The sequence below is a fragment of the Chenopodium quinoa genome, unplaced genomic scaffold (genome assembly GCF_001683475.1).
Source record: "Chenopodium quinoa cultivar QQ74 unplaced genomic scaffold, ASM168347v1, whole genome shotgun sequence".
NCBI classification, from domain to species: domain Eukaryota; kingdom Viridiplantae; phylum Streptophyta; class Magnoliopsida; order Caryophyllales; family Amaranthaceae; genus Chenopodium; species Chenopodium quinoa.
The window spans coordinates 604,829-625,166 of NW_018743555.1; the positions used below are offsets into that span (position 1 = coordinate 604,829).

Genomic DNA, 20,338 nt, shown 5'->3' on the forward strand with positions numbered 1-20,338 from the left:
ATGACGATCTTGTAGAGAGGATTTTCGATCACTCCCGCTGAAGTCTGAGAAATGATGATCTTGCAGAGAGGATTTTAGATCACTCCCGCTGAAGGATTTTTTTTTTGGGGCAGAAATCGTGTTTGCATGTGTGGGACACGTGTTGACGATCCGGGCTGTCAGTTTGATTTTACTGAAGTGACATGGCGGTTTAGTTTTGTCTTGTGTCTAACTGCCCATTTACTTCGTATTAATTTCACTGTCCCCTCTTTTCACTTATTTCTTTTACTCCTCTTACTTTTTCATCTTCCCTCCTCATTAATCTGTCATTTCAAAATTTTCGCTCTTTGCTCTTCCTCTTTCAAGCGTTCGTGATCCTCCATTGTTGTGGTAAGTGCTCGCTTCTTCGTCTTTGTTTTTATCTTAATTTTCACTTAATTTGCTTTTTCCCTTCTTAATTCTTGCTTCTTCACTGACTTGTTTCTTCTTTGTTCTTCTTAATTGCAGGTTTGAACTTTCGTCTTGCTGGGATTTTATTTTCGCCATTGTTGTTGTACTCTGTTGCTTCTGCAACTTTTTCTTTAAAGGTACTTACTTTGTACCTTTTGTTGCTTATATTTACCCCATTTTTGCTTCTTTTTGCTTTTTCTTCGCAAGATTGTGCCTTTTTATTCTTCTCAATTGTCGTTGTTCCTATTTCTTCTCTTTGTTGTTGTATTTGCGTTCTTGGCTTTTTTCTTCTTATTCCGTCATTGTTCCTAAACTGATTCTTTTATTTTCTGGTGCCCCATTGCCTTTTCTTTCCTTTGCGGGCTTGTATTTCTTTGTAGTTTTCATAATGTCTAACGCTTCTGATAGTTAGAACATGAGTGAGCCTCAAATGGCCACTGGATCGGATTCCTCTTCCCAATCTTCTCTTTCAGGTGAGCGCCCTGCGCACACTTCTCCTATTTCTCCTTCTTCTTCTCCTACCCCTATACGAATTGTTATCCCTCCCGACTTTCCCCCCGCTGTGAGCGGAACGGGTACTGCTGCGACTCCTGCTGCTGCGTCTGGGTCGCGCAGTAGTCGTCCCGCTGAGGGTAGTGCATTTCGCCCTTTCCAGCGCAGGCCCCACCCTGATTTCTTAGATCCTTATTGCGAGCGAGTACTCACGCTGGATGGGATTCTTTAATCCCATCTTACTCGCTTGAGGCTGCGCGCAATTTGCCATAAAGCATTAGCTGATGCTGTCAAAGCTAATCCCCATGACGTGTCTCTTGTTAGCCCCATTCCCCATGTTCAGCCTTTAAACAGCTTTGCTTGGCTTGATGACATGGCTGACATGCATCGATTTGATCATTATGTAGTGTGAGGTGGGAATACTAGGACTCCATCACCGTCTCCTTCCCCAGCAGTTCAATCAAGCAGGATGACTGAGTCTCCTGGTGACCGCTCATATTACGACTGTCAGTCCATTTATGTTGTGGAGCCCGTAGAGGAGGGCAAAACTGAATTCTTTCTGGACGACAAGTGTTTTGGGCCCAAGAACTGTGTGTTGGATTCCGGTTGGCGCAAGGATGCTGAAAGGCTGGATCTGGCCGTTGTTGGGCAGAAGTTCTATTGTTTTGGGGAAGGTTACAAGTTGGTTCTCCCCGCTGACGGTGCAAAGTTATCGGCTCCCCCTGCAGGTTATATTGTTGTGTTTGCCTCGCAGCTAGATTTAGGTTTGAGGTTTCCTTTGGACCCCACCTTAGAGAAGTTGCTTCGTGCTTTCAATATTTGTATCTCTCTGGTGCACCCTGCTTCCCTTCACACCCTGATTTGCCTACTGTGGTTTCTAAGGTTTTGAAGGTATCCCGAGTCCCTACACTTGTTCAAGTCTCTCATGAGCCTTAAGAGGTCTACTTTTGGGACTGAGTCGGGATGGTACTATGTTGCTCCCAAGGAGATTAGGGTCTTGTCCTACCCAAAACTTGGACGTTTCAGGGACTGGACTGACAAGTTCTTCTAGGTGAGGGTGCCTTCCAACTTTGCTGCCCCACGCAACTTCAGAGAGATTCGTACCAACATGGCCGGGGACACAGTTTCTCCCTCTGAGCCTGCTCGTGAGACAGAAGCTTTTGAGGCTCTACAAGGAGCGGGGACTGGTGACTCCAAGTTTCCCAAGGTCTGGCTGCCCAACTCCATCTACATTGTGGGCAATGAACAGCTCTGTGCCATGCGTTTGTACCGTACATATGAGTCTGGTAAGCTTTTCTGCCTTCTGCCTTTCCTTTTCCTTCCTCATCTTATTTAACTTTTCTGCTGTTTTGTTTTTCAGGCTATGACAAGTTGGACAAGCGTATGCTCGGGCTGGCTGATAATTGGAAGGACCCTTTGACCGCCACTCCTGAGAATCCTCCTCAGCTTTTTGATACGCTGGAGGTGTTTGCAGGCTCTCTGAAGGGTGAGGTGCGCCTGGCTCCCACTAAACTACGGGCTGTTGTTGGCACGGCAGCTACTGGTGAGCGCACTTGGTCCAACCATGCTGAGCGTGAGCCTTCGTCCTCTACTGTTGGGAATAGGCGTGAGACTCGCCCTGCTCCTCGAAAGGAGGCTTCAGATTCTGAGGCGTTAGTGGCGCCTGCTGCTTCTCCTGAGAAGTAGTCTGTCGCGGTTTCCGGCCAGGTGGCACCACCAAGCTTCTGATGAACCAAAGGCTACTGCCGACGATTTTGCTGACAATGTTCTCTAGTTTCCCTCTGAGGGGATTGAGACTACTGCTGCGGGTGAAAAACACGTTTCTTCTGCTGAGCATGTTCTGCTCTTTCCTTCTTCTTTTGATGATACTACCACTGCGAAGGACACTACCGTTCCTTCTGCTGCAACCGCTGATTTTCAGCTCCCTGATGAGTCTATCATGGAGCTTCCTAGATTTCCGCCACGTCTCTACGGGCTAAGAGGGCGGCTCTGAAGCGCTTCACGGGGGGGGGGGGGGGGGGGGGGGGGGGGGCTCTCCCATGCAGGGGGTTCTCACCAGCAAGATTGTCCAGTGACTGACTTGGAGGACGATCCGGTGTCTTCTGCCCCTGCCGGAGATGAGCCAGAGGCGAAAAAGGCTCGCACTTCTCCTGGTCCAGAACCTCTTGCCTCCGCATTTGCCAACACTGGGCTTCCAGGTGGGAATGCTGGTGGGGAAGACACTCAGAACTCCAGTGAACTTAACCGCTATGTTCACCAGTTCTTGAGCGATGCCTTTGAGAATCCTTTGTCTCTCACTTTCTGATGGAGGGACTTTCCGCCCCACTGGGGCTATTGAGTTTGCTGAGGTTCCTATGTATGTTCATCTCCGCCCCATACTCTGCCCTGCTGGAGCTGAGAACGCTCCCTTTCGACCCTTAATGAATGTGAGGGCTGACGAATCTTTGTTTGTGGACGACCCTAAAAAAGGTGGTACCTTAGGGTACCGTTTGACTCAGGGGGTTCATCTTCCTGCGGATTCTACGCATAGCTCAGTCAACCTCCGAGCTGCTACGGCCTGCCATGACTTGCAGAAGGTTAGTTTCTGCTTTCAGTCTTTCTTTTTCTCGTTTCAGCCTTTCTTTTATTCTCTGCTTATTCTGTTGCTACTGCTTTATTTTATTTTTATTTTATTTTGTTAACTTTTTTTGTTAACTCTCGCTTTGGCTCACCCTTCTCTTCCTCTGCTTTTCTTGCAGCTGGTTATGTCTGTGGGAGATTTGTCCAATGCTCTGCTGTCAGTGGAGAAGGAGTATCAGAATCAGGGCATAATTCTCTCTTAGAAGAATTTGGAGGTCTAGCGAGCTCAGGTTGAGAGGGATGCCATGGCAAGTGAGGTGACTCCGCTGAGGGAGAGGGCAGATGCCCTGCAGCTCCAGTTAGGAGAATTTCAGCTCACTCAGACCAAGTTGAAGAGCTGCTAGGAATAGTTGGGGACCTCTCAAGCCAGGGTGAAGACGTTGGAGGCGAAAAATGGCAAGTCTGCGAGCTGCGCATACTGTTGAGCTGGAAGCGGCTAGGAAAGAGGCTCTCATATCTTTTGCGCTCTCCTGCTTTTGCTAAGCTATTGGCTGATCGCCATGATGGTGGATGGGAGGCTGCGGCTGGGTGCGTTAGCAGCTTATATGGTGAAGGTGAGGAGCAGCAGGCTTGCTTCAGCGCTTTATGGGCTAAGGTTGAAGCTGCAGGTGAGGCTGGCTTGTTTGACCTCCCTGCTGATCATCCTCGTGCTGCTGGCTGCAAGATTCCTAACCAGGCTGTGCTGAACTTGGAGGTGCCTCTCTGCCCTGACATTGCTGTAGCTATCGGAGTGGAGTCCTTGATTGGTGATCAATAAAGGTTATGGCGGCTGTCACCCTCCTACTCCAGTGGTTCCTCTAAGTTTCCCTCACCCAGATTTGTTGTAACTAGGTAGTTTTTGTTACTATCTTTGGGGTATATAGCTGCCAAAGATTATGTTTCTCTGTGTAATTCCTGAATACTTTGTCTTTTGTTGCTGGGTCTGCCCAGCTTAACTTGAATTTGTGTTCTCTTAACTTTACCCACTGAGTGTTTCCTTGTCCTGGTGGACCAGGGCTCGACCTCATTTGTCCCGTGACTGTCTTGCTGAATGTTTACTCTGCCCTGGGGGCAGGGGCTCAGCTTTATAATGTATTCTTTTTATGATCTTCTTCTGCTGCTTCGCATGCTGTTTATTTTATTGTTTGCACATTTGCCTGGAACTATCCTTTTCTTAGCAGTATCCAGATCTGTTAGTGCTGCAGCATTTTTATTGCATTTGGTGGGGCCTCGTAGGTTGGGCCTCCCTGCTGAGACTTATTTGTGTCGATCAGCTTACATATGCTTCGACTTGTCATTTTGTGAGTTGTCATTCAGCTTGTTTTGCTGTGACTTATTTATGTCGTTCAGCTTGTTTATGCTGCGACTTTGTCATTTTGTGAGTTGTCATTCAGCTTGTTTTGCTGTGACTTATTTATGTCGTTCAGCTTGTTTATGCTGCGACTTTGTCTTTTGTGCCTACTTACTTCTTTTCGTAAGGGCTTATTGTCTGGTTGTCTTCTCCTCTCCTTTCCCCCTCAAAGAGATGAACTAAGTGGGACTAAGAGAGCCTTAGTGTTGCCCACATAGCTCATCTTCTTCTTTTCCCCTTTTCTCTCCTGCTCAAGCTGAACGTGTCAGGCTTCCCCCTCAGGCGTCCCCGAGGTGGTGCCCTGTTTTGCTGTGAGCAGGTGAGGTGAAGTTTTAGGGAGGGATGTGTTTGCTTTGCCACTTTGCGCTAGAGTGCTTCTTGCCTCTAACACTTTGTTATTGTCTTTATTTGACTTCTGCATGTTAGCATATGATGCTTGGGCATAACATATTAAAAAAATTTACGCAGCATACTCCTCACGTAGAGGCTTGTATTTCATTTAATAAAAATGGCTCAAATGCCTTAATTAACATAACATGGACTGAATAAAAGTTTATCAGACTTGAGACAACTATGTTTGTTTTTTCAGACTATTTAAACAAAATACTTCTTTAACACATCCGCATTGAAACTGTTTCTTAAGACCTGACCTTCTTGATCTGCAAGGAGGAACGCTCCTGGTCCAACTTGCTCGTGAATGATGAAAGGGCCTTCCCAGTTTGCTGATAGCTTTCCATGCTGATTTCCTCTTCCCACTGCTGCTGTCCTTCTAAGGACCAAGTTTCCGGGCAGGAGCTCCCTATGCTTGACCCTCTTGTTGAAAGCTTTTGAAATCCTGCTCTTCTGAGCTGCCAACTTGAGAGCTGCTTTCAGCCTTACTTCTGGCAGGAAGTCTAGCTCTTCCAGCATACGCTTTTCATTTCCTTGCTGCTCATAGTGTTGTATCCTCAAGCTGGGGATTTGTAATTCCACTAGGACAACTGCTTCAGCCCCGTAGGCCAGGGTGAAGGGGCTCTTACCGGTTGACTCCTTCTTAGTGGTCCTGTTTGCCCACAAGACCTCTGGGACTAGGTCTGCCCATAGTCCTTTGTACTCCTCTCGCTTTTTCTGAAGGGCTGTCAAGATCAGCTTGTTTGCTGCTTCTGCTTGACCGTTGCTCTGCGGGTGGCAGTCTGAGGCACTTGCATACTTTGTGCCCATGTCCCCCAAGTAGTCCTTTATGGTGTCACAGTCAAATTGACACCCGTGATCAAAGACTATGCACTGTGGCACCCCGAATCTTGTGATGATGCTTTTCCATATGAATGTCCTAACTTGGGCTGCCTTTATGTACTTAGTGGGTTCGGCTTCTATCCACTTCGTAAAGTAATCTATCGCCACAATGAGATACTTCCTGCCCGCTGACCCAGTGGTGAAAGGTCCCAATATTTCCATTCCCCACTAAGCAAACGGGATCGAGCTGAGGATTGGAGTTAGATCGTTTGCTGGCTGATTTATGATTGGTGAATACTTTTGACACTTGTCGAATTTTTTCACATATGCTAGTGCGTCTTGTGCGGGAGTTGGCCAATATGCCCCCCTTCTGAGGACCTCTACTCCCAATGCTTTTCCACCAATGTGGTTGGCGCATATTCCGGAGTGGGCTTCTTCCATAATGCCCTCCTGCTCCCACTCTAGAATACACCTCAGCAGTGGCTTTGAGAAGCCCTTTTTGTTGAGTTCCCCGTTCATCACTACATACCAATTAGCGTCTTTATTCACCTTCTTAGCTTGTACTTCATCGTTGGGTAGTGAGCCGTGGACTTTGTACGCCAAGATGTCTAAGAACCAGGCTATCTTGGACAAGGTGTCGACCTGAGAGTTTTCTGCTCTGGGGACCAAGTCTATCTGGAAGTGGACTAGCTGGGCAGCCAGTTCCTTTACATTGGTTACGTACTTCAGCATGGTGGCTTCCCTTATCTCATACGCCCCCTGCAGTTGGCTGGCAACGAGATGAGAATCAGTTTGCAGGTGTACTTTGCGGGCTTCGGCTGCGAGGCTCATACGCAGGCCTGCCAGTGCCGCTTCGTACTCATCTTTGTTATTCGATGCTTTGAACTTGAACTTTATGGCATACTCGAATACGTTTCCTTCTGGAGATGTCATTATGACTCCTGTTTAACTCCCCGTTTGGGCCGAGGACCCATCCACTTCTACCTTCCAGACCCCAATATCATCCTCTTTCTCCTCGTAGAAAGCTTCCACTATGAAGTCTGCTAAAGCTTGTGCCTTGATGGTTACTCTAGGTTTGACCTCGAATTCGTACTCAGAAAGCTTAATTGCCCGTTTTAAGAGTTTGCCCGATGCATCCATTTTTTGTAATGCTTTCTCCAGCGGGTGGTTTATGAGGACTTCTATTACATGAGCGTCAAAATATGGCTTTAGCTTCCTTTCTGCTGTGACCACTGCGAAGTCTAGCTTCTCTACCAATGGGTACCTTTGCTCTGCCTCGGTCAGCACGTGGCTCATGAAGTATATTGGCCTTTGTTGCTTTTGTCTTTCTACCAGCAAAACGACTGCGATTGTCTGTATTGACGCAGAGATGTACAGATGCAACTTTTCCCTTAGCTCCGGGCTGATCATTGTTGGGAGCTTAGTCAGATGCTCCTTAATGCCCTCAAAGGCTTCTTTCTCTTTAGCCCCCACTTAAATTCTCTGTTCCTTTTCAATAGCTGATAGAACGGCAGGGCCTTATCCGCTGACTTGCTGATGAACCTGGTTAGCGCGGCCATTATGCCTGTCAACTGCATGATATCCTTGATGCACTTAGGCTCAAGCAGGCTGAGGACTGCTTCGACCTTTTCTGGATTGGCATCTATCCCTCTCTCGCTGATCAGAAAACCCAAGAACTTTCTCGAGCTCACCCTAAAGACACATTTCTTCGGGTTGAGTTTGATTTTATATTTGTTCAGGGTGGCAAATGTTTCCTCCAGATCCATGATATGTCCAGCCTGCGTGACGCTCTTAACAATTGAGTCGTCAACGTATACTTCAACATTTCTACCCTTCTGGTGAAGGAATACTCTATCCATTGCCTTCTGAAAAGTTGCCCCAGCATTCTTCAGCCCGAAGGGCATAGCTATGTAATTATACACTCCCCCTTCAGTGATGAATGCGGTTTTCTGCCTGTCTGGCTCATGCAGGCTGATCTGATGGTACCCTGAAAAGGCGTCCATGAAGCTTAGCAGGGCGTGTCCGCTGGTTGAGTCTACCAACTGATCTATCCGCGGCAGCGGGTAACAGTCCTTCGGGCAGGCCTTATTAAGATCTGTGAAATCAACACACATTCTCCACTGGCCATTTGCTTTCTTTACCATGACCACGTTGGCTAACCACTCTGGGTAGTCACAAGGTTCAATGAATCTTGCCTCCAGGAGCTTCTCCACCTCCTCCTGGATTGCTTGGTTTTTCTCCGTGGAGAAGTTTAGCTTTTTCTGCCTAACTGGCTTAATATCCTCCTTCACATTCAGCCTGTGTACCATGACTGCTGGGTCAATTCCGGGCATCTCATCTGCGGAAAATGCAAAAACGTCTTTGTTCTTCCTCAGTAGCTCTATAAGGTGTACCCCTACTCCTGGGTCAATGTCTTTCCCGATTTTCATCGTCCTTGAGGGGTCACCCTCTGTGAGCTCGACTGTGACGTGCTCCCCACTGGGAAGTGGCCTGGCCATTTCCTCTTTTGCGGGCTCAAAGTTTTCCATTGCTAGCTTCTGTTTATCCTTTTCCCTGTGATATTCTTCACGCTTCCTTTTCCTCGACTTCCTCTCAGGTTGTTCAGTGGGCCTTCTCTCTGAATTAGGCTGCTGTCTGATTTTTGTGGGCTGCTTTAGGGCGGTTATGTAACATTGTTGGGCTGTCCTTTGACTTCCCCTGAGCTTTGCTGACCGTCCCTCAATAGTTGTGTAGGCCAGGGCAAGGTGATAGGTGGATACCACCCCGCCTATCTTGTGGATGAGTGGTCTTCCCATGATCACATCGTAGGGTGAAGGGGAGTTTATCACGAGGAACTCTGCCCGGACATCACGCCTTCTTGATCTTTCCCCTACTCGGATGGAGAGTTTGATTATACCTTCTAGGGTAAGCCCTGACCCATTAAACCCGGTGACTTCGTAGCTCACCCTCTTTAGGTCTTTTTCTGTCCAACTTCAGCTCGTTAAACGCACTGATGTATATGATGTTGGCTGAGCTGCCTCTGTCTATTAGTATTTTATCCACCTCCCAGTTTGCGATTCTCATTGTCACCTCCAGCGGGTCATCATGGGGGTAAATTATGCCCTTCTGGTCATACTCGTCAAACGTGGCTTGCAGTTGCGGGGGAAGAGGTGGCCATCTACACTTATCATTGTCATTTATTTGAAGTATTATCGCCCGCAGGTCAACTCGCGCTCTGTTGAATGTACCCCCATGTACTGGGCCCCCGCTGATCACATACACCCTGCCTTCTAGCTTGCCATCTACGTCTTTGTCTCCGGCTGGGCCCCTTTTGAAAGGAATGGTGTCCTTCGAACAAGTGTATTATTCTGATAGCGGGTTCAGAATTATTAGATAGCTAATATATTCAGTAAGGTCAAGTGATCGGAATGCCTGGGTGGAGGCCGCTTCCGATTAGTAATATTAATATAATTAATATTACAGCTTAATCTTGACTGAACCCTTCGCGTCGCACACAAGCAAAATATATGAACCAACTCGACGAATTAATTCGGAAGAAATTAATTCGTCGCCCGAGTGTTAAACATTTAGACGTCGGAAATTCGAGCTTGGAGCGTCGAAACCGAGCATCGGAGAATCTCAAATGTCGAGCCGAAATTTAGGATTTGGCGAGACGGGAAAATGCATCAAGTAACAAGTAAAATCCTAGCCACGCGAAAGGCTAGGAATGCATGCCCAATAGGAGCATGCCACGTGGCAGCACACATGGCAAAACGCCATGTGGCAGCACACGTGGCCGCCACGTTGGCAGCCGCCAAGTGGCAGCCACCAAGTGGCAGCGTGCCATGGTGGCGGCGCGCCACGGTGGCGACACATGTGGAAATGGCCGTGGACCCGGGTTGATGGGTCATGGACACGGGCCAAAATAAAATGGGCCAACCGAACCCAACTTGGGGCTCAAGGTTGGGTGACACATGGTTAGTTCACATTGCATGTGAAATGCCTTGGGGACCAAGTGAGAAAGTGGTCCACACCTAACCATGTGACACTTGTTAAACTAAGGGTTGAATTCACCAATCTTTCCATGTGGGATCTTTTTGTGAAAAGTCCCACATTGAAAGATGAGTGAAATTCACAAGGCATACTTCCTTATAAATAGTCATGGCATGGCTTGAGAATTCTTTGCTTGAGTGGAAGTTAAAAAGAGCATTCCATAATTTTTGGGAAAACTCTTAAACTCATATAACACTCGGGTTTTGACCGGACCTTGCTAACCCCAAGGTAGCGGACCTTAATGTTGTGTTCGCCCTTTTGTGGGTGGATACCGTCGGAGGCGCGACGCTTTACGTGCTCGTAGCTTTCAAGTAAGAGCCCCGGTTTTTGGGCGAAGCTCGCTTCGAGGGTAAGATTCGTTATCTTTTCTTTGTGATTATTTATTTATGCTTTCTGATTTTAATTATTGCGAGTGGTTCCTCGGGTCGGGGTTGTTTCCGCGGTGAGTCGGACTCACCAAACCCCAACAGCGGTATCGGAGCCCCGCTCGTTTATTTTTATAATCATGTTTTTCAAGGTTTATTTTGGCTTAATTTTCTGGTTTAAGTTGCTAATTAGATTAGTAGCTCGGTTTTATTTATTTTAATCCCGTTTTTAATGTCGAGTTTGGCCCAGAACTCAGATTTTCACCCAAGACTAGTGAATTTTGGGTGGAAAACGTTTTCTGGAAATGTTTTTACCCCCAAGAGGACTGTGATTTTTGCCAAATTCTGAACAGAAATGCCTTTTTCGAGGGGTTTTTCGTTTTTGACGAAAATTTTTAAGTCTTTTCTAACCTTGAAATTAATGGCATAAATTGTTGATTATATTGTTGATTATTTGCATTATTTTCTGCATTTTTATGTCCCCTTAAAGCACACTTACTTGGTAGTATTTGATGCTTAAAGGTTGATTTATTTTCACATAATTGCAAACTAATTGCTTTTTAGTGTGAAAGTTTTAATTTTGAGGCTTCCTAAGTGTTAAAGATTCAATCTTTATTTGTGATAAGTGATTGAAACTTTAAAAACCACTAAATTCCATGTTATTTTGTGTTAAACTTTGATGTTTTAATCATTTTGAGTTGATTGGAAACATAAAGTTTTGATTTTTGTAATAGAAATTTGGTTATTTTCATGTTGGAAGATATAATTTTCAAGGATTCACAAAATTTAGATGTTGGAATTTTCATTTGAACATTAAAGTTCATATTTTTCCAACTTCCCTTTACTTTGTCAAATTCTCAAGTTTAATTTAACTTGATTAAATTGAAAGTGAGAAATTGCCTCAATTTTATGTTGCACCAAGCTAAACCAATTTAATTAAGAATGGTTCTTGGAATTATTTTGGTTATTTGCACTTTGAAAATTTTATTAAGTTAGACTTGTTTAAAATTTTATTTTTCTCTCTAAATTAGTTCTAAAATTAATTTAGAATTAATTATTGTTGTCTCGCGAAAAGGGATCAAATCCCGAGGTCGTGGCACGCAAAGCGAGGCAATGCATCACCTTGGCGAGCCGGGCTGCATAGCAGCCCATATGTGGCTGCCAAGGTGGCAGCGCCGCCTTGCTTGCGGCCACACGCGCGGCAGCAGCCACGCACGGCAGCAGCACACGCGCGACAGCAGCACGCGAGCTGCAGCAGCCACGCGCGACTGTGCTGTGGCAGTAGCTCGCGGTCGTGTGCCGTGGGTCCTGTGTTCGTTTTTTGGCGTGTGCGTATGCTTGGTGCGGTGAGGTGACTAGCCGTAGTAAGGCTTGATGTTAATTATTTTGCCGTTTTACTTAATTTAATTAATTTTGTTTATTTTAATTAAAATATTGGTTGGCTAGGCCTCGGTTTTGAGCGGCATTGGCAAAATTTCATTTTGACAAGTTTGGGTGCTACTGACTTAATTAATTAGATTAATTAAGGAAATGCGGAATTTAGTGGGAGCTTCAATTATTAATGATGTCATTTACATAATCGGTTAAACAACTTTGACTAGTTTTAATTAGGCGTGTTAATCGGATTAACCACCTAGATTAGTTACTAGTGCGCGCGGTGTTTAAATGCATTTTACTTTGTTTTAAATTTGTAAATTGCATGGGCCATTCACAAATAGTGAATGGATGAATGGTATATATATATTCTCTCTCACAGATTTTATGAAATGGCAACTAGTGGGACCCGACTAGGATAGAAAATACGGACTACGTGTCGTTATGTATTTTTGTAAATCTAAATACGATCTACGCACCGTTAAGTATTTTTGTACTTTAATATTTAGATTATTCCTAGTTGTAGACACTAGTTTTTGCATAGTTTGGTTAAGTCTTGAAGACGGCTTATCTTGGAAGACAAAGCCTTGAATTGCAAATGAAGACCTTTTGAAGATATGAAGATTTCAAGGGGTCATGCTAGTTGCCAATATGAATCTATAATTTCGCTCTATATTTTATGCTTATATATATATGTGTGTGAATTATTCGTTAGATGAATGTTTAGGTTTTCTTGATGTTGTGATGATTAGTTAAGTTCACTTAAATCAACCAACATAGAAATCCTAGCTCCCTAATAATATTGAGTCAAACTTGCCTTTCCAAAATAACACTTACTAATCGGACGATGGTGATGGTAGGCTATGCCAAAGCGAGGTGCCATCACTTCTCCAAGGGGCATAAGGCACACCGGGAGTGCACATTGGTTTTGGTTTAACTCATTGGTATGAGTGAGAAGTCCTCACATACCGTGGCAAAAGAGATACATCGTCAAAGATGCATTAGATGCAACGATTGTCTAACCAAGAGTGGCTTAGAGCCATTAGAAAGGCAATGCTTACCCTAGAAGATTGAGTGTTTAAGACAAGCCAAAGCATGCTTAACCACTCTTTGTTTCTTCGGATCTTGGAATCGCCTTATTTTCGCCAAATAGGGACAATTATTATGCGTAAATAAGACGTTTAATAAGATTGAAGTTTGCATGAATGCTATTAAATTTCAAACTTATTATGTTCTTGATAAATGGTTATACTTAGCACTTATATTTATAGTATTCTAAATCAAATAATATTGTTTCCATGATTGGTAAAGGAAATCCTTGAGAATAGATCTCAAAGACAGGAAAAGCATTTCTAAAATACAATTCTCATAAATGACTTTTATAACTAAGTGCGAAAGGACGGTTGGACATCATGTATTCAAAATACTAGGTAGTTTTGATAAAACATGAGGAATTGAGTTGCAATCTCAAGATTGACAACCAACGTATCCTTTCGCATCATACATAATTGAGTAGGACTCATTGATGTAGTAATTAGAGTAAGAATTAGTGGAAAAGATGGAACTTTGTTTTACGGCGCACTAGGTGCTTGATTATGCCTAACAAAGTATAAGAGTCAAGATACTTAAAGAAATGATTCTTAAAGTAAGATTATGAGATATTGTATGATAAGAAATATAGGAAAGAAGGAACGAAGAAAAGGAATTAGATTTCATTTCAACTCATGAGTTCATGTTATTGTAGTTAACTTAGCAATTCGTTATCTTCACAAGTATCGGATACTGCTTGAGTGTTCCACTATGATAGTGACCTCAAACTATTGAAGTTAAGATAAGTTATCGACTTACAAGCTTAGAATGAAGCAAGAAAAGCTACATCAGTTGTAAGGTCGTATGTTTTGTTTAAAGACCTTTTAAAGCCAAAGGCTGGAACAAGTAATGGTTATTATGTCCCATAATCAGCAATTGATCCGTTTACACACGGAAAGACTCACATTCAAAGTAATGAGCAATAGTTGCGAGATTTATTTGAATGGCATGGTTATCCAAGCATTGAGTCAAGAATGCCTGATTATAAACAAACATTTCCTAAACATGATAAACTCACTAAGTTCAAGTCATGGGCTTGATTTGCATTCCGAACATCTTTAGCAATGTCACATCGACAAGAACGTACTCAAAGGCTCTATTAGATAGACTCTTGATAGTTGCTCGATTTGGAATCGTTCTAAGACAAGAAAGTCTTACTTGTTGAAACCGACAAAACAGAGAGCTATTGTTCTTGGTATAGACAGTTGACTCCGAAGGCTAAAGAGGATTCAATTACTTCAACATTTCACAAAGAATTTGAAAGGATATGGCTATATTCATCAAATGTGAACAAACTTGACTTGAGTAGCTCAAGAGTTCAGTGAAGTACATAATCGACTTGGCAAGATATCAAAACGTCTAGATTAGATCGAGCGATGTTTGCTTGAGCCAAGCGTGACTATCTCAAAGTTATGAACGGAAATTTTCATAAATAACTCCACAAAGAACATAGTGTGTCTTCATGGAGACCTCGGTGTCATTTGAAAATGACTTGAACAATGATGGTTCACAACCCTTCCTATAAAGTTCTTAAAGATTTACAAAAATGACTAATGTTACACTAAACAATGTGTCGAAGATTAGAAAGGACGCCATATTCAGTTATGGATAGAAATAACTTCTAAAAGTCTTTTCAAGTATATGTCTAAGGCTCTTAGTCTCAGTGGGAGTTCACTAGCTCAGTGGGAGCTAAGTGACTCAGTGGGAGCTGAATGGCTCAATAAAGACTAAGATAGCTCAAGTAGGAGCTAACTGTTTGTTTCACAACGAACTTTTACCCAAAGACAATATACATGTCTCTTTGTAAGAATTCAAGTGAGACTACGGGTATTACCTCCACATCCTAATTGAGAACAAAAATTGTTTGTTTCTCTAAGCAGTGTCTTTCTAGAAAGTAACACGTTTCCAAAACGACAAGTGGGAGACAAATGAACTCGATGACCATCGAACTTAGCAACAAACTAGAAGTGAGAATCTCGGAAGACCTTAAAGGACTTCATGAGAATGCTTGATCAAGAATACTCAAAAGGACTTTACAAGTGCCTTAAAAGAGAATTCATTACTCACAAAACATTAAAAATGTTGGAGTAAGATCAACATAATAAAAGGGCTTTGAAAGCGCCTTAAAACTCAGTGTTTGATGCAATTGCCCCGTATAGGTATAGAATTCACCAAAGGCTTGGATTGAATCCTATAAATTTTCTATTAAGTTAGAAACAAACCTAAGACTTACAAGCATACTATTTACTATTAGATAGTAAAAATGTCTTGTAAGATAGCTACGACAAATCCAAATTCCGAATAATGGTTAAAGACCATGAAAATCCGAAATAGACTCCATGTTTGAAAATCATGTTTGAAACTTGATTAATTTGCATGAAAAGTGAAAGACCCATCGATTGTAAATAAGTTTTCAAGGAGAAAACTAACAAAATGTGGAAATGTATATGCATACATAGCTAGATTGGTTGTAAAGGATATAATTAATATCAAGGAGTTGATTTTAATAAAATCCCATTCACCAATCGGAATGCTCAAGTCTTTTCGTGATTGATCTAGCAAAATTGCACATATGAAATATGGCAAAATAGATACAAAAACCGCCTACCCAAAATAGGATTTTGGAAGTGACTATGGAATAGTCTAAGGGTTTTGAAAATCTAAATAATGCTAGATTTGAAAGCAAGCACATGGAATCCGTCATAGGATTAAAGGAAGCATTGCATGAAGGAATTGGAACGTGTTTTCTCATAAAGTTAATAAGAGGATTGACTTATGGAGAAACATAGAAATTCTGATGAACAAGAAGTTTAGTGGGAGCAAAATTAATGGTCCAACAGGAAGTTTACGAACTCTATTGCGAAACAACCATCAAATGCTAAATGTTTAGATTTGAAAGTATTTTCGACAATGGACCGAGCTAAAGACGATACTTAGTACATGTTGGGAATTAAGTTCTATGGTATAGACTTAATTAAATGTTTAAATGAGTAAAAGAAATTACTATGTTAAACATGAAGGACTTTGAAAGGCTTTCGACCCATATGTATGAAACTAAGTAAATGTTTGACCTATGTATAAGCTAGGCTAAGTACTAAGTCAAACGAGAAAGACTCTAGTAGGAGACTTTCAACCACATCATATAGCAAACAATTTGGCAAGACTCAGTGTGACTGTATGAGCTAAATGTTACATGGATGGAATAAAATTGAGAATAATTCTAGAATTAAATCCATCATGTAAAGCTATGATATGGAATCGTCAGATGACTTAAATGCTTAGAGCATGTGAAGTACGTATATAATACCAATAGACATTAATCTAAGTATTAGATCATTAGATTATAGTCAAGAACATCCAAAGAACTTAGATAAGTAGTTGGATGAGTTCTTGACGCATGGAAACAAATATAATTTGAGTTTTGATGTTGCAAGCACAAACCTTAACAAGGATTAGATCCTTAGTAAGGAAGCCATTTATAAGCACGAGGCAAGAAGTGTCGTGGCTTGAGAATGGTAACATGGATGTGCATCCATGTATAATGTGCGGGAATTTAAGGAAAATTTCCATGCTCACAAGTGATTAGGGTATCCCAAATCGTTGTGAGTCACATGGAGTGAAACCCAAGCAAGACATCATCAGGGAGTCTTCTAAAATATATGTTGAGAATATTGTTGCCTTAAAGGCAATAATAAGGAAAGATGTTAAATGGAAAAGTTCGTTGTTAAACGTTGATGATTGTAGGTTGTCAAGTAGAAGGTCTCGAATCATAAAAATGAGTGGGAGCAATTGCTTGGACAATAAATCCTGAATCACATGTAATCCATTAACACTCTCAAAATTTTATCATCTTATTATGGAAATGGTGGATAATGAAGATGCTAAGGTTTGCAAAGTAATTATAACTAAACCTATGCAATAAGTGAACGACAACATTCATAATTGCATGAAAGAAATCAAGCATATCAAATATGAGTGTGATTTTTATGAATATTTTATGAAGAGTACTACTCTTAAAATATTTGGGGAAAACCATTAATCATAAGATGAAACATTGTGAAGTTTCATAGTGGAATAAAATATTTCTAAATATTCCACAAAACTATTTAATTGTGGTTTAGAATTAAATAATGAGTCCATTCGATTTTAATAAATATTCAAAATAGGGTATCAAGTCAATGGCTTGGATAAAGAAACACCTATTAAGTGAACATTGAATATTTTAATCGAAAATTATCCCTAATCAAGGTCATATTTTGTTGACGATTGATGACCATCAGAGATTAGTGTGTAGTATGATTTATAGCACCGTTTCTTGTGCTATGAGGATATAAATCATTTGCACAGGTATTGGTTTAGGACCATACTGGATCGACCTATGAGGATACTTTAAGAGATTTAAAAAATCGTCATAAGTATTTTCTCATTATTACTATCGGAACTCTTTTCCTTTGACCATGAGTAGTGAGAGATCTCTTGTTTGAGTACTGGTCCGCTTTGGTATCCGCCAAACGTCTGCCGTAACTAGGGATTATAAAGACATATATCAGGCGGGTGAGTCCTCTTAGTAAGAGAAGCTACATTACAAGACTGGAAATGTCCCCCTACTAACAATAGGGAACATGTCTTGTTGTTTACAAGGCCTCTCGAAGAGCGAGACTGTGAAAAATGCATGGCCGTGCTCAGATGGATTTTAGAAATCATCTGCTTATTGACAGTCAAACTCAGATTTCGAGAAACACTTCTGGACGTAACAGAGATGACTAGTAATCTTACTCTGTAGTTCATGAAGAGACATGAAGAGACATAGGATAAGGGCTATACACTAAATGCACACTTGTCCGGAAGGACAAGTGAGAGATTGAAAGGAATGGTGTCCTTCGAACAAGTGTATTATTCTGATAGCGGGCTCAGAATTATTAGAAAGCTAATATATTCAGTAAGGTCAAGTGATCGGAATGCCTGTGTGGAGGCCGCTTCCGATTAGTAATATTAATATAATTAATATTACAGCTTAATCTTGACTGAACCCTTCGGGTAACACCCAAGCAAAATATACGAACCAACTCGACAAATTAATTCGGAAAAAATTAATTCGTCGCCCGAGTGTTAAACATTTAGACGTCGGAAATTCAAGCTTGGAGCGTCGAAACCGAGCGTTGGAGAATCTCAAATGTCGAGCCGAAATTTAGGATTTGGCGAGACGGGAAAATGCATCATGTAACAAGTAAAATCCTAGCCACGCGAAAGGCTAGGAATGCATGCCCAATAGGAGCATGCCACGTGGCAGCACACATGGCAAAACGCCATGTGGCAGCACACGTGGCCGCCACGTTGGCAGCCGCCAAGTGGCAGCAGTCACGTTGGCAGCCACCACGTGGCAGCCACCAAGTGGCAGCGTGCCATGGTGGCGGCGCGCCACGGTGGCGACACATGTGGCAATGGCCGTGGACCCGGGTTGATGGGTCATGGACACGGGCCAAAATAAAATGGGCCAACCGAACCCAACTTGGGGCTCAAGGTTGGGTGACACATGGTTAGTTCACATTGCATGTGAAATGCCTTGGGGACCAAGTGAGAAAGTGGTCCACACCTAACCATGTGACACTTGTTAAACTAAGGGTTGAATTCACCAATCTTTCCATGTGGGATCTTTTTGTGAAAAGTCCCACATTGAAAGATGAGTGAAATTCACAAGGCATACTTCCTTATAAATAGTCATGGCATGGCTTGAGAATTCTTTGCTAGAGTGGAAGTTAAAAAGAGCATTCCATAATTTTTGGGAAAACTCTTAAACTCGTATAACACTCGGGTTTTGGTCGGACCTTGCTAACCCCAAGGTAGCGGACCTTAATGTTGTGTTCGCCCTTTTTTGGGTGGATACCGTCGGAGGCGCGGCGCTTGACGTGCTCGTAGCTTTCAAGTAAGAGCCCCGATTTTTGGGCGAAGCTCGCTTCGAGGGTAAGATTCGTTATTTTTTCTTTGTGATTATTTATTTATGCTTTATGATTTTAATTATTGCGAGTGGTTCCTCGGGTCGGGGTTGTTTTCGCGGTGAGTCGGACTCACCAAACCCCAACACCTTTGACCTCCTCTGCGGTCAGGGCGGCCTTCTCTATCTTCATCCCTCCTTCTAGGAGGGTCATCGCGCTGCTTAAAGTGATTCAAGTACCCTATCCTGACCAAGTCTTCTATGTTGTCTTTCAAATGCGTGCATTCTTCAGTGGTGTGACCATGGTCTCTAAGGAAGTCATACCACTTGCTTGTATCACGATTTCTGTTAACCATCTTCGGGGGTCTCTGCCACTTGTCATCAGTTTTGTTCACGCTGATTATATGAGACCTGGAATGGGTTAATGGGGTATATTGGTCAAACCTCCTCGGCCTTGGCCCTCTCTTTGGGTCTGACCTTCTCAAGCCCATTACTCTGTCCGCTTCTCTGCGGTTTTTCTCAGTCCTGCTCGGCTGGTCCACCCTGGGTGTGTTCTCTGCCCGGGTGACCTCTTCCCGCTTAACTGAGTCACCTGGTGCTTTCCTACCCAGCATTGCTCTGTCAGTCTCGTCTACTTTATTGAACTCGTGCGCTTTGCCTAGCGCTTCAGCAAGTGTTTTGAGGCTCTTACGCCCCATATACGCTCTAAACGATGATCCTGGTAGTAAGCCACTCTGCATTGCTAGTAGCGCTACCTCCTGGCTCATATTTGGGATGGTTGTTGCCTCCTTGTTGAATCTGGGGATGAACTCCCTCAGGGGCTCGTCTTTCCCTTGAACCAACGACATCAGCTTGGTTGTCATCTTGGTTCGGTCTACCAGGGTTATGAAATGCTCTATGAACATTCTCTTTAACTAGCTGTACGAGTATACGGAACATTTGAGAATGGCTCCATACCACTCCGCTGCCAGCCCCTCCAGGGTCGGCGGGAAAGCTTTACACCAGACTGAGTCTATCATAGTGTAAAGTACCATATGGTTCTCAAAAGCTGACATGTGGCTTTTGGGTGTTGTGGTTCCGTTGTATCTGCTAATTGGCATCTTTACTATCTCCATTGGTTCCTCCAGAATCTCCAGCAAAATGGGGAATCATCTGGAACAACCTGGATTCGCGCTCGTTTGTCTTTCTCCGGGCTTGGTCCTTGCTCTGAGGTCGGTGACCTGCTGTGTGGGAATCGCTTCTCTGGGTTGATTCGAGCAGGGGTTATTTCCTCCACACTCCATTCTCGATTCAGGTTACGAGCTTCCAGCTCTAATACCTTCTTCCTCAACTGAATGAGCTCTTTCTGCTCAGGGGTGAGGCTCGAGGACACCGGCTTTTTCGCTACGGGCTCCGTAGCTGCCGCTGTCGGTGACGGACTTGCCCCCTTACCCATATTGGTAAGGACCGCAGTCATTGCAGCCA

At 43.2% G+C, this 20,338-nt stretch overlaps 1 protein-coding gene across 1 annotated transcript; it reads right to left on the reverse strand.

The window, feature by feature from the left end:
- Positions 1–9,001: 9,001 nt before the first annotated feature.
- Positions 9,002–19,737, reverse strand: LOC110681603. Its single transcript, XM_021857756.1, has 2 exons — positions 19,012–19,737; positions 9,002–9,409 (listed from the first exon to the last, which is right to left on the reverse strand). The coding sequence occupies exons 1-2, from the start codon at positions 19,735–19,737 to the stop codon at positions 9,002–9,004; spliced, it is 1,134 nt and encodes a 377-aa protein (XP_021713448.1).
- Between the last annotated feature and the right edge of the window lie 601 nt (positions 19,738–20,338).